At 49.5% G+C, this 14,731-nt stretch overlaps 1 protein-coding gene across 2 annotated transcripts in view; it reads left to right on the top strand.

Moving 5' to 3' along the window:
• LOC110501932 (ankyrin repeat domain-containing protein 50) overlaps positions 1 to 14,159 on the top strand; it is a 23,442-nt gene extending 9,283 nt beyond the window's left edge. Inside the window, exons 2-4 of one of the 2 annotated variants that reach the window (XM_036959423.1) lie at positions 1,644 to 1,885; positions 8,771 to 12,295; positions 13,221 to 14,159. In XM_036959423.1, the coding sequence (XP_036815318.1) occupies positions 1,644 to 1,885; positions 8,771 to 12,279 (3,751 nt within the window). In that variant the 3' untranslated portion in view covers positions 12,280 to 12,295; positions 13,221 to 14,159. Of the gene's footprint in view, positions 1 to 1,643; positions 1,886 to 8,770; positions 12,296 to 13,171 lie in introns of both variants that reach the window. The other variant, XM_036959422.1, reaches the window with a different exon arrangement.
• Positions 14,160 to 14,731: the final 572 nt, after the last annotated feature.

The raw sequence follows: 14,731 nt of genomic DNA, 5'->3' as shown, positions 1-14,731 counted from the left end.
GAGACAGGGTTAGGGAGTGAGACTGGGTGAGGGAGTTGAACCAGGGCGAGTGGGGCTGAAAGGCTTGCCTGAGCAGGACAGATGTAACACCCATAGCCCTGGTGAATGTAGAAGCTGTTTCCTCAGGAGAGAAAAAACACAGTTCTGTTCTACCTTTACGACACCAGCTTTCACTGTGTTTCATTACAGTGGCTTCAACCATGGACATTCATGTTCAGACAGTTCAGTCACTGAACAATACAATTATGTATATTACTACAGCTATTTTGGGTGGCAGGTAGCCTAGTGGTTAGAGTGTAGAGGAGGCAGGTAGCCTAGTGGTTAGAGTGTAGAGGAGGCAGGTAACCTAGTGGTTAGAGTGTAGGGGTGGCAGGTAGCCTAGTGGTTAGAGTGTAGAGGAGGCAGGTAGCCTAGTGGTTAGAGTGTAGGGGTGGCAGGTAGCCTAGTGGTTAGAGTGTAGAGGAAGCAGGTAGCCTAGTGGTTAGAGTGTAGGGGAGGCAGGTAGCCTAGTGGTTAGAGTGTAGAGGTGGCAGGTAACCTAGTGGTTAGAGTGTAGAGGAGGCAGGTAGCCTAGTGGTTAGAGTGTAGAGGAGGCGGGTAACCTAGTGGTTAGAGTGTAGGGGAGGCAGGTAGCCTAGTGGTTAGAGTGTAGGGGTGGCAGGTAGCCTAGTGGTTAGAGTGTAGGGGAGGCAGGTAACCTAGTGGTTAGAGTGTAGGGGTGGCAGGTAGCCTAGTGGTTAGAGTGTAGAAGAGGCAGGTAGCCTAGTGGTTAGAGTGTAGGGGTGGCAGGTAGCCTAGTGGTTAGAGTGTAGGGGAGGCAGGTAGCCTAGTGGTTAGAGTGTAGAGGAGGCAGGTAGCCTAGTGGTTAGAGTGTAGAGGTGGCAGGTAGCCTAGTGGTTAGAGTGTAGAGGAGGCAGGTAGCCTAGTGGTTAGAGTGTAGAGGAGGCAGGTAGCCTAGTGGTTAGAGTGTGGAGGAGGCAGGTAGCCTAGTGGTTAGAGTGTAGAAGAGGCAGGTAGCCTAGTGGTTAGAGTGTAGGGGTGGCAGGTAGCCTAGTGGTTAGAGTGTAGGGGAGGCAGGTAGCCTAGTGGTTAGAGTGTAGAGGAGGCAGGTAGCCTAGTGGTTAGAGTGTAGAGGAAGCAGGTAGCCTAGTGGTTAGAGTGTAGAGGAGGCAGGTAGCCTAGTGGTTAGAGTGTAGGGGAGGCAGGTAGCCTAGTGGTTAGAGTGTAGGGGAGGCAGGTAGCCTAGTGGTTAGAGTGTAGAGGAGGCAGGTAGCCTAGTGGTTAGAGTGTAGAGGAAGCAGGTAGCCTAGTGGTTAGAGTGTAGAGGAGGCAGGTAGCCTAGTGGTTAGAGTGTAGGGGTGGCAGGTAGCCTAGTGGTTAGAGCGTTGGGCCAGTAACTGAAAAGTTGCTAGATCGAATCCCCGAGCTGACAAGGTAAATATCTGGTCGCTCTGCCCCTGAACAAGGCAGTTAACCCGCTGTTCCTCGGCCGTCATTGAAAATAAGAATTTGTTCTTAACTGACTTGTCTAGTTTAAATGAAAATAAAACATCTGATCTGTTAATTTACCACGTGTGATGAAACACCAGCTACATTCCTCTCTCTCTCTCTCTCTCTCTCTCTCTCTCTCTCTCTCTCTCCAGGGCAGTGTTATTGCCTTTGCTGGGCCTCCCTCCCCCAGGGCAGCCCTTGTTTCTGGTTGTGGACTCCCTGGACTCGGGGTTTGAGTATGGGGCCGGTGAGGGGTCATGCAGTGCTGGGGCTCCAGGGAGGAACAGCTCTATCTCAGAGCTCCTGTCCAGCCACCAGCACCTCTTCCCCAGCTGGCTGCTCCTGGTCTGCTCTGTCCGCAGACAGAACAAGGCTGTGTGTAAGATGTTCTCAGGTATGTGTGGACTGTCTTCCTTTGTGTGTTCTACACAAATATCAATCACATTTATTTGATAAAGCCCAGACATCTGCTGTACAGAAACCCAGCCTAAAATCCCTAACAATGCAGGTGTAAATATTCCTCTCAAGTGCTGAACAAATCAAAAATAGATTTTACATTTGAGATTCTTCAAAGTAGCCACCCTTTGCCTTGATGGCAGCTTTGCACACTCTTGGCATTCTCTCAACCAGCTTCACCTGGAATGCTTTTCCAACAGTCTTGAAGAAGTTTCCACATATGGACATGTGTTGGGTCATTGTCCTGTTGAAAAACAAATGATAGTCCTACTAAGTGTGCCTTGAATTTTAAATAAATCACAGACAGTGTCTCCAGCAAAGCATCCCCACAGCATCACACCTCCTCCATGCTTCACCGTAGGAACTACACATGCAGAGATCAAGACATGGTAGTTGGAACAAAAATCTCTTGGCCTAAGTAAGTCTCTTTTTCTTATTAATGTCCTTTAATAGTGGTTTCTTTGCAGCAATTCGATCATGAAGGCCTGATTCACGTAGTCTCCTCTGAACAGTTGAGGTAACTCTAGGTCTTCCTTTCCTGTGGCGGTCCTCATGAGAGCCAGTTTCATCATAGCGCTTGATGTTTTTTTTGTGACTGCACTTGAAAAAACTTTCAAAGTTCCTGAAATGTTCCGCATTGACTGACCTTCATGTCTTAAAGTAATAATGGAAGGTCGTTTCTCTTTGCTCATTTGAGCCGTTCTTGCCATAATATGGACTTGGTCTTTTACCAAATAGTGCTATCTTCTGTATACCACCCCGACCTTGTCACAACACAACTGATTGACTCAAATGCATTAAGATGGAAAGACATTACACAGATTAACTTTTAACAATGTTACTACTTAATTCAATATGTGTTATTCCATAGTTTTCATGTCTATTATTCTACAATGTTGAAAATAGTCAAACAAATTAAGAAAAACCCTTGAATGAGTAGGTGTGTCCAAACTTTTGACTGGTACTGTATATGGAGTGAGTTGGCTTGTGTTTGAAAGCACCACCTCAGGCTGCTACCCAGACCGGTTGAATTAGTATTATGCTTTTGTAAACATGAAACAAAGATGTCTGCCACCATTCTTGCCAATACACAGCCTAACATGGTTGTTTACTGTAAACGTGATTAGAACAGCTGTAGTGCCCTTAGGCTCATCAGCTGACAGAGTCTATATGTTTTCAACATGGACAATATCTCAAATCAGGCTTTTCTGCTAGGCTTTTCAGTTGTACAACTAAATGCCTTCCAACTGAATGCCCTCTGAATCAGAGAGGTGCCTTAATCAGAATCCACATCTTTACTCCCGGGTGGCGCAGTGGTTAAGGGCGCTGTACTGCAGTGCCAGCTGTGCCACCAGAGACCCTGGGTTCGCGCCCAGGCTCTGTCGTAACCGGCCGCGACCGGGAGGTCTGTGGGGCGATGCACAATTGGCCTAGCGTCGTCCGGGTTAGGGAGGGTTCGGCCTTGTCTCATCGCGCACCAGCGACTCCTGTGGCGGGCCGGGCGCAGTGCGCGCTAACCAAGGCCAGGTGCACGGTGTTTCCTCCGACACATTGGTGCGGCTGGCTTCCGGGTTGGATGGCGCTGTGTTAAGAAGCAGTGCGGCTTGGTTGGGTTGTGTATCGGAGGACGCATGACTTTCAACCTTCGTCTCTCCCGAGCCCATATGGGAGTTGTAGCGATGAGACAAGATAGTAGCTACTAAAAACAATTGGATACCATGAAATTGGGGAGAAGAAGGGGTACTTAAAAAAATAAAAAAAATTAAAAAAGAGTCCACACCTTTAGCGCCCGGTGAACAGTGGATGACAGATTTGTACCATGTCAGCTCGGGGATTCGATCCAGCAATCTTTCGGCTACTGGCCCAATGCCCTAACCACTAGAGTACCTGCCGCCCCAAGCATATAACATGGACAATATCTCAAGTCAGGCTTTTCTACAAGCCTATAGCATGGACAATATCTCAAGTCAGGCTTTTCTACAAGCATATAGCATGGACAATATCTCAAGTCAGGCTTTTCTACAAGCCTATAGCATGGACGATATCTCAAGTCAGGCTTTTCTACAAGCCTATAGCATGGACAATATCTCAAGTCAGGCTTTTCTACAAGCATATAGCATGGACAATATCTCAAGTCAGGCTTTTCTACAAGCCTATAGCATGGACGATATCTCAAGTCAGGCTTTTCTACAAGCCTATAGCATGGACAATATCTCAAGTCAGGCTTTTCTACAAGCCTATAACATGGACAATATCTCAAGTCAGGCTTTTCTACAAGCCTATAACATGGACAATATCTCAAGTCAGGCTTTTCTACAAGCCTATAGCATGGACGATATCTCAAGTCAGGCTTTTCTACAAGCCTATAGCATGGACAATATCTCAAGTCAGGCTTTTCTACAAGCCTATAACATGGACAATATCTCAAGTCAGGCTTTTCTACAAGCCTATAGCATGGACGATATCTCAAGTCAGGCTTTTCTACAAGCCTATAGCATGGACGATATCTCAAGTCAGGCTTTTCTACAAGCCTATAGCATGGACAATATCTCAAGTCAGGCTTTTCTACAAGCCTATAGCATGGACAATATCTCAAGTCAGGCTTTTCTACAAGCCTATAGCATGGACAATATCTCAAGTCAGGCTTTTCTACAAGCCTATAGCATGGACGATATCTCAAGTCAGGCTTTTCTACAAGCCTATAGCATGGACAATATCTCAAGTCAGGCTTTTCTACAAGCCTATAGCATGGACGATATCTCAAGTCAGGCTTTTCTACAAGCCTATAGCATGGACGATATCTCAAGTCAGGCTTTTCTACAAGCCTATAGCATGGACAATATCTCAAGTCAGGCTTTTCTACAAGCCTATAGCATGGACAATATCTCAAGTCAGGCTTTTCTACAAGCCTATAGCATGGACGATATCTCAAGTCAGGCTTTTCTACAAGCCTATAGCATGGACGATATCTCAAGTCAGGCTTTTCTACAAGCCTATAGCATGGACGATATCTCAAGTCAGGCTTTTCTACAAGCCTATAGCATGGACAATATCTCAAGTCAGGCTTTTCTACAAGCCTATAGCATGGACAATATCTCAAGTCAGGCTTTTCTACAAGCCTATAGCATGGACAATACCTCAAGTCAGGCTTTTCTACAAGCCTATAACATGGACAATATCTCAAGTCAGTCTTTTCTACAAGCCTATAGCATGGACAATATCTCAAGTCAGGCTTTTCTACAAGCCTATAGCATGGACAATATCTCAAGTCAGGCTTTTCTACAAGCCTATAGCATGGACAATATCTCAAGTCAGGCTTTTCTACAAGCCTATAGCATGGACAATATCTCAAGTCAGGCTTTTCTACAAGCCTATAGCATGGACAATATCTCAAGTCAGGCTTTTCTACAAGCCTATAGCATGGACAATATCTCAAGTCAGGCTTTTCTACAAGCCTATAGCATGGACAATATCTCAAGTCAGGCTTTTCTACAAGCCTATAGCATGGACAATATCTCAAGTCAGGCTTTTCTACAAGCCTATAGCATGGACGATATCTCAAGTCAGGCTTTTCTACAAGCCTATAGCATGGACAATATCTCAAGTCAGGCTTTTCTACAAGCCTATAACATGGACAATATCTCAAGTCAGGCTTTTCTACAAGCCTATAGCATGGACAATATCTCAAGTCAGGCTTTTCTACAAGCCTATAACATGGACAATACCTCAAGTCAGGCTTTTCTACAAAAGGTCAACAAAACAAAAATACATTTGAATATCATTAGAATGTGGGTAGTGTTAGAAAATGCGAATTTTAATCAACTGTGGCGTGATCATGAACAAAGCAGCGAGGGGACCAGCCATTGTATTCCTGTCCTTGTCAGGCGTGCTGAATGCCAGTTCTTACTGCCCACACAGCACCACATTAATTTTAACAAAGCACAGATACCCCACACTCTCATTATCACAGGGTGGGTGACATCTGAAGACGTCCGTTCTGGAGAGGAGAGAGAGACTCTATTTCCAACACAATCCTGCTCATTACTGTTAAATACTGTAGCCCTCTGACACCAACACAATCCTGCTCAACACTGTTAAATACTGTAGCCCTCTGACACCAACACAATCCTGCTCAACACTGTTAAATACTGTAGCCCTCTGACACCAACACAATCCTGCTCAACACTGTTAAATACTGTAGCCCTCTGACACCAACACAATCCTGCTCAACACTGTTAAATACTGTAGCCTTCTGACACCAACACAATCCTGCTCAACACTGTTAAATACTGTAGCCCTCTGACACCAATCCAAGACAATGACCCAAAACACACCTCCAGGCTTTGTAAGGGCTATTTGACCAAGAAGGAGAGTGATGGAGTGCTGCATCAGATGACCTGGCCTCCACAATTACCCGACCTAAATCCCAATTGAGATGGTTTCCGATGAGTTATATTGCAGAATGAAGGAAAAGCAGCCAACAAGTGCTCAGCATATGTGGGAACTCATTCAAGACGATTGGAAAAGCATCAAGGCAAAGGGTGCTTACTTTGAAGATTCTAAAATCTGAAATATATTTTGATTTGTTTAAAATCTTTTTTAGTTACTACATTATTCCATTTGGGTTATTTCATAGTTTTGATGTCTTTACTATTAGTCTACAATGTAGAACATAGTAAAAATAAAGAAAACTCTTGAATGAGTAGGTGTGTCCAAACTGTTGACTGGTACTGTATACACACATATATATATATATATATATATATATATATATACACACTTATACACACATATACACACTACATGAACAAATGTATGTGGACACCTGCTCGTTGAATATCTCATTCCGAAATCATGGGCTTTAATAACCCAAATAACCCATTTCATGAAGCTCCCGACGTACAGTTCTGGTGCTGACATTGTTTCCAGAGGCAGTATGGAACTCGGTCTTGTTGGAAAAGTGGTATCCTATGACTGGGCCTCAGTTGAAAGTCACTGAGCTCTTCCGTACGGGCCATTCTACTGTCAATGTTTGTCTATGGAGATTGCATGGCTGTGTGCTCAATTGTATATGTCAGCAACAGGTGTGGCTGAAATAGCCTGTCTGCGTACTTATGTATATATAGTGTATATTTGAAGTCAGAGGTTTACATACACTTAGGTTGGAGTCATTAAAACCCGTTTTTCAACCACGCCACAAATGTATTGTTAACAAACTATAGTTTTGGCAAGTCGGTCAGGACATCTACTTTGTGCATGACACAAGTAATTTTTCCAACAATTGTTTACAGACAGATTATTTCACTTATAATTCACTGTATCACAATTCTAGTGGGTCAGAAGTTTACATACACTAAGTTGACTGTGCCTCTAAACAGCTTGGAAAATTCCAGAAAATTAGGTCATGGCTTTAGAAGCTTCTGATAGGCTAGTTGACATCATTTGAGTTAATTGGAGGTGTACCTGTGGATGTATTTCAAGGCTTACCTTCAAACTCAGTGCCTCTTTGCTTGACATCATGGGAAAATCAAAAGAAATCAGCCAAGACCTCAGAAAAAAAAATGTAGACCACAAGTCTGGTTCATTCTTGGGAGCAATTTCCAAACACCACGTTCATATGTACAAACAATAGTACGCAAGTATAAACACCATGAGACCACGCAGCCGTCATACCACTCAGGAAGGAGACGCGTTCTGTCTCCTAGAGATGAACGTACTTTGGTGCGAAAAGTGCAAATCAATCCCAGAACAACAGCAAACGACCTTGTGAAGATGCTGAAGGAAACAGGTACAAAGTATCTATATCCACAGTAAAACGAGTCCTACATCGACATAAACTGAAAGGCCGCTCAGCAAGGAAGAAGCCACTGCTCCAAACCGCCATAAAACTGCACATGGAGACAAAGATCTTACTTTTTGGAGAAATGTCCTCTGGTCTGATGAAACACAAATAGAACTGTTTGGCCATAATGACCATCGTTATGTTTGGAGGAAAAAGGGGGAGTCTTGCAAGACAAAGAACACCATCCCAACTGAAGCACAGGGGTAGCAGCATCATGTTGTGGGGTTGATTTGCTGCAGGAGGGACTGGTGCACTTCACAAAAATAGATGGCATCATGAGTATGGAAAAGTTTGTGGATATATTGAAGCAACATATCAAGACAGTCAGGAAGTTAAAGCTTGGTCGCAAATGGGTCTTCCAAATGGATAATGACCCCAAGCATACTTTCAAAGTTGTGTCAAAATGGCTTAAGGACGACAAAGTCAAGGTCATCACAAAGCCCTGACCTCAATCCTATAGAACATTTGTGGGCAGAACTGAAAAAGCGTGTGCGAGCAAGGAGGCCTGCAATCCTGACTCAGTTACACCAGCTCTGTCAGGAGGACTGGGCCAAAATTCACCCAACTTATTGTGGGAAGCTTGTGGAAGGCTACCCAAAACGTTTGACCCAAGTTAAACAATTTGAAGGCAATGCTACCAAATACTAATTGAGTGTATGTACACTTCTGACACACTGGGAATGTGATGAAAGAAATAAAAGCTGAAATTTCACGTTCTTAAAATAAAGTGGTGATCCTAACTGACCTGAGACAGGGAATTTTTACTAGGATTAAATGTCAGCAAACGTGAAAAACTGAGTTTAAATGTATTTGGCTAAGGTGTATGTCAACTTCCGACATCAACTGTATCCCTCTGGCCTGACAGCAGTTCAATGCTACCCCATACACATTATACACCTGTCTTTGCAGGGAAGTCCAATACCTCTTCCTAAAACAGAAAAATAATTTAAGTGAGTTTCAATAAGTCTCTCTCTCCTCCAGGTTTCCGTAAGCTGTGTCTGGATGACCTGCGGAAGCCGGCGCCAGTGCGTGACGTGCAGCAGTACATCTTGCGGAGGCTGGACCAGGAAGGGGCGCTCCGCCGTCAGCTGACCCCCGAGACAGCCGACATGCTCAACCTGCTGCACATCAAGAGTGGCGGCTGCTTCCTGTTTCTGGAACGCGTTCTAGACGGCGTGGCGGGGGCCTTGGTGGGTCTCCGGGAGATCCGAGACATCCCCGGGACCCTCAACGGTCTCTACCTGTGGCTCTGCCAGAGACTCTTCCCCAGGTGCCTGTTCCTTGAGGTTAGGCCCCTCCTCAACGCCCTCCTGGCCTCCCCTAGGCCCTTCACCACCCAGGAGATCTACACAGCCACCTGGACCCAGGACATGTCCCTCAGCCCTATGGACTTCCAAAGCAGGCTGAAGGCTCTGTCTACGCTGCTCATCGACGGGCCGGGAGGCAGCAAGCTTCTGTTCCATGCTAGTTTTGCAGAGTGGCTGACGGACGTGAAGTATTGCACCCAGAAGTATCTGTGTAGCGTGTCTGAGGGACACACCATGCTGGCCATGGCTCTCACCCTGCGCGCCCCACACCTTAACACAGAGGACACCTGTCAGATGGGCTCGCACCTGATCAGCTCAGGCATGCACAAGGACAAACCTGCCCTCCTGGCTCTATGGCTGTTGTGGGCAGATGTGGCCCCTCTGGCTAGCTCCTCATACCCCTCTTCCCCTGCCTCTCAGCCCCCTGTCCTGGTCAAGCAGGAGGTCCTCCAACTGCTGATGAAGAGTGGGGTGTTCCCTCCCTCCTGCGCCCCAGACAGAGGCCCCAACATGGGGGTACACTGTGCAGGACAAGGGGGGACCATCATCCGGCGGGTGCTGGAGAGGCAGGACTCAATGAGGATGCTCTTGGACAGCGGGGTCAGTGTGAACCGGACCGACCCCACAGACGGACGCACCCTGCTGGCCAGCGCGGCTCACGCAGGCTCAGCCGACGTTGCCATCCTGCTCCTGTCCCGAGGGGCTGACCCTTTGATCAGTGACCACCAGGGCCAGACACCCCTGACGCTGTCTGCCAGGCAGGGCCATGTTAAGGTGCTGGGAATGCTGCTGGACTGGGCCAGGGGTCAGCAGCCAGAGGCCGCCGTGAGTATGGTGGAACACGCGGACAGCGAGGGCTGGACAGCCTTGCGGTCTGCGGCCTGGGGGGGTCACACTGAGGCAGTGCACCTGCTGCTAGATGCGGGGGCGGACGTGGACGGGTGTGATGCGGAGGGCCGGTCGGCGCTGAGGGCGGCAGCCTGGGGGGGTCATGAGGAGATCCTCCTCACACTGCTGGACTACAGAGCGCAGGTGGACATGGCAGACCGGGAGGGCCGCACGCCGCTGATCGCTGCCGCCTACATGGGACACAGGGAGGCAGTAGAGATCCTGCTAGACCACTGTGCGGAGGTCGACCTGGCCGATGGAGACGGACGTACTGCCTTGTCCGTGGCTGCCCTCTGTGTGCCCACAGCAGCCGGGGTCAAGGGTTATGGAGACGTGGCCAGCCTGCTGTTGGAGAGAGGGGCTGACCCGGGGCACAGGGACCGGAATGGGATGACCCCTCTGCTGCTGGCGGCGTATGAAGGTCACGAGGAGGTGGTAGAACTGTTATTAGAAGCTGGGGCCGACGTAGACGAGAGCGCCGGGCCACATGCCGCCGCCGCTTCTGCTGCTGTCACCCCACTGTTGGCGGCAGCCGCCATGGGCCATACTAAGACGGTGGGCAGGGTGCTGTTCTGGGGCGCCTCGGTGGATAGCATCGATGGGGAGGGTCGTACAGCTCTGAGCCTGGCAGCAGCACAGGGCAGCGTGGAGGTGGTCAGAGCTCTCCTGGACCGAGGGCTGGATGAGAACCATAAAGATGATCTGGGCTGGACCCCGCTGCACGCCGCCGCCTGCGAGGGCCACCGGGGGATATGTGCCATCCTGATGGAGAGTGGGAGCATGGCTCGTGTCGGAGAGATGGACATCGAGGGACGGACGCCCCTCATCTTGGCTGCGCAGGAGGGCCACTGTGGCACAGTGAGGCTGCTGCTGGACCACCGTTCACCCATTGACCACCGGGCGTACGACGGCCACTCTGCGCTGAGCGCCGCCGCCCTGGAGGACCACGCTGAGGTGATGGAGCTACTGATGAGGCGGGGCACCGACACGGATGTACGGGACGCAGAGGGCCGTCCGCTGCTCTACCTCCTGGTTCTGGAGGGACATCTGGACATGGCTGCCCTCCTCATAGAGAAAGGGGGCGTTCCCTTGGAGTCCCGGGACATGGAGGGGCGTACGGCGCTACACGTGGCCACCTGGCAGGGCAACCTGGAGGCGGTGGGGCTGCTGGTGAGCCATGGGGCGGACCCTAACGCCCAGGATGGGGAGGGACGACCCCCCCTGCACTCTGTAGCCTGGCGGGGTCATGTGGCGCCTGGTCGTCTGCTCCTGGAGGTCAGGGGGATCAACGTGGATCTGGCCTGTAGACAGCAGGGGGCCACTGCACTGAGCATCGCGGCTCAGGAGGGCCACGCCAACATCGTTGCCATGCTACTGGAGGGAGGGGCCAACCCGGACCACATAGACAAGTACGGCCGCAGCCCCGTCAAGGTAGCCGGAAAGCGGGGCCACTTCACCATCGTCAGGATGCTGGAGAGCTACGGAGCCAAACCGTACTCAAGCCTTCTGCCCCAATCGAATACCCGGTCGCCCAAGTCATCCACTGTGAAGAGCCTGTACTCAACCTGCTCAGAGAGTAACGAGGCTAGCGTCTCCACCTCCTCAGCCTCGGCCTCCTGCTCCCCAGGCTCCACAGCCGAGCACTTCCACTCCATCCAGAGCTCCCAGACATCCTCCTCCACAGCCCACTCCCTGGCCACGGTGCAGACCGTCCCCGCTGACAGCCTGTCTTTCACCCAGCAGATCCAGCAGCACTCCCTCCCCCGCAGCCGATTTGGCCATTCCACCCTGCCTCCGCCAGACTCCGCTCATGGCAGCCTGCACAGCAGCAGCCGCAGAGCCCAATGCCCTAAGGCCAGCCCTCCTCCACCCACCCTCTGCACAGTCACGGCCACGGTACATGACTCTGAGCAGCCTTGCAAAGGCTACCCATTAGGATTCGACTATCCCAGTAAACACAAACCCCCCAGCCTGATCCAGGAGGAGAGGTCTCTGTACGAAGGGGGGAGGTGGAACTCTGTTATGGCTTCTCTAGGGGTGACGCCTGGACAAGATGGCCCCAAAAACAGGAACTGTCTCCCTATGGGATACCCTTACGAGCTCCAGAGCCCGGCCCAGAGAGAGACACGGGAGGAGAACCAGAAGATGTCTATAAAGTCCAGTAGTGCCTTATCTCCTCCCTGCATGGTGGTCATGACGACCACGGACCCTCAGCTCAACCTGAAACAGGCCATCAAGCTGCAATTTGAAGGGCCCACCAGCGCTGCCTTATACAAAAGAGAGACGCCCCTGTGAACTACTGACACCTACGGTGAGTACCTGTCTATCACAGAAGAAAGAGGAAAGAAGAAGAAAGGGAGTAGACAAAGTTTAACGCTAGCATTAAGGAAAGGGACTAAGGGACCCAGGTGTGTAGGCAATCATTCATTGTGTGAGTCTTCAGGAGAAGCTGAGTGTAGAGTGCTGTTATGTCAGAAATCAATTCTCACTAACCTCCTACTCAAAAGCAGACGTTATCTGAACTCCAGTTGGCCGTACTTTCTGTCCATCTGGTCCATTTTTTATTTTATCGTATTGATCTCCCCCACAGTGAAAGTCAAGTCTGCAGTGGTATTATGTAAAACCAGAATTATGTCAAATCTGAATTGGTCAATTACACGTGGCCTCTCAAGGATGGCACGTCCCAAACCATGAAACCAGCAGCCACTGTGGCCTGTCATCAGTGTCCTGTCGGCATAGTCCTGTCATCGGTGTCCTGTCATCAGTGTCCTGTCGGCATAGTCCTGTCATCAGTGTCCTGTCATCAGTGTCCTGTCGGCAGTGTCCTGTCGGCAGTGTCCTGTCGGCATAGTCCTGTCATCAGTGTCCTGTCATCAGTGTCCTGTCGGCAGTGTCCTGTCGGCAGTGTCCTGTCGGCATAGTCCTGTCATCAGTGTCCTGTCATCAGTGTCCTGTCGGCAGTGTCCTATCGGCAGTGTCCTGTCATCAGTGTCCTGTCATCAGTGTCCTGTCGGCAGTGTCCTGTCGGCAGTGTCCTGTCGGCAGTGTCCTGTCGGCAGTGTCCTGTCATCAGTGTCCTAACGGCAGTGTCCTATCGGCAGTGTCCTGTCAGCAGTGTCCTGTCCTTTCATGTGGTATATTTTTTGAGGAATGTTTGGAATTTTAATGACAGCATTCTGTGTTTTAGGTTCTAAGTGGACGAGGTACATTTTCACAGTGAATAATGGCTCTTACAGGGCAGATGATCTCTCCGCTCCACCCTCTGGTCATCCCACCCTCTCCGCACCACTCTCAGCAGAGAAGATGAGAGAGGAAGGGATCTCTCCACTCCACCCTCTGGTCATCCCACCCTCTCCACTCCACCCTCAGCAGAGAAGATGAGAGAGGAAGGGATCTCTCCACTCCACCCTCTGGTCATCCCACCCTCTCCACTCCACTCTCAGCAGAGAAGATGAGAGAGGACGGGATCTCTCCACTCCACCCTCTGGTCGTCCCACCCTCTCCGCTCCACTCTCAGCAGAGAAGATGAGAGAGGACGGGATCTCTCCACTCCACCCTCTGGTCGTCCCACCCTCTCCGCTCCACTCTCAGCAGAGAAGATGAGAGAGGAAGGGATCTCTCCACTCCACCCTCTGGTCGTCCCACCCAAGGCTGTAACTAGGGTTTTGAGTTTAAGTTTGGTTCTGGAAGGGTGAAGCTCATTACCTTGAAATGCTATTTGGAGAACAACACATCATTAACCCCTCGGCTGCTTCATTCACCTCAGGCCATCTGCAAACACCTAGCCCATTAGCTATACAGTTGTAATGTCGTACCTCTGAAAGGGGGGAGATATGAGAAATGATTCACACTGACACGTAGCATCAGTGACAAACTGAAAACGTCTGGTTGGTTGCATTTTAATGTTGGACGATATGGAAGATAGGCCATGTGGAGACGTTCGTATTTATTTTTTGCTTGTTCGATAAGGGCTAGTACAGATTTTCTCACGGGGCCCCTGACCCCAAGTTTGGGAACGACTGTACTAACCTCTCTGTCTGCTTACTCTCTGTCTGCCTCCTCTTCTTCTTTCTCCTGAATGCATTGTAGTCTGCCTCAGCCTCACCACTGAGTTCCACATCACTGTCTGTCTCAGTAGCCTGCTCTCTGTAAAGTAAAGTTACTATGAAAACTTAGTAGCCTATTTTTTTGCTCCTAATGAGGTAGGCTTTGTTAGCTTCTTACTTCATCTTTTTAGCTGGCTCAGTAATACTGGCCAGACACCTTCAACGTTACTGCCGGCAGACTGACAGATCTATAAGACAATTTATCAGTTGTGCCCTCATTCTCTGACAGACGGTTTTTGTTTGTTTGTCTTTAGACACGACGGGAGTCACGGGACTGTTCTATCATGGCCAGAGACAGAGACAGAGACAGACCAGAGACAGACCAGAGACAGAGACAGAGACTGACCAGAGATGGAGACAGACCAGAGACAGACCAGAGACAGAGACAGAGACAGACCAGAGACAGACCAGAGACAGAGACAGAGACTGACCAGAGATGGAGACAGACCAGAGACAGACCAGAGACAGACCAGAGACAGAGACAGACCAGAGACAGACCAGAGACAGAGACAGACCAGAGACAGAAACAGACCAGAGAAAGAACAGAGACAGAGACAGACCAGAGACAGAGAGAGACCAGAGAAAGAACAGAGACAGAGAAAGAACAGAGACAGACCAGAGACAGAGACAGACCAGAGACA

Source organism: Oncorhynchus mykiss, chromosome 22 (assembly GCF_013265735.2).
Source record: "Oncorhynchus mykiss isolate Arlee chromosome 22, USDA_OmykA_1.1, whole genome shotgun sequence".
NCBI classification, from domain to species: Eukaryota; Metazoa; Chordata; class Actinopteri; order Salmoniformes; family Salmonidae; genus Oncorhynchus; species Oncorhynchus mykiss.
The sequence above is the reverse complement of the archived record's forward strand: the minus strand, read 5'-3'. Positions and strand labels throughout refer to the sequence as shown.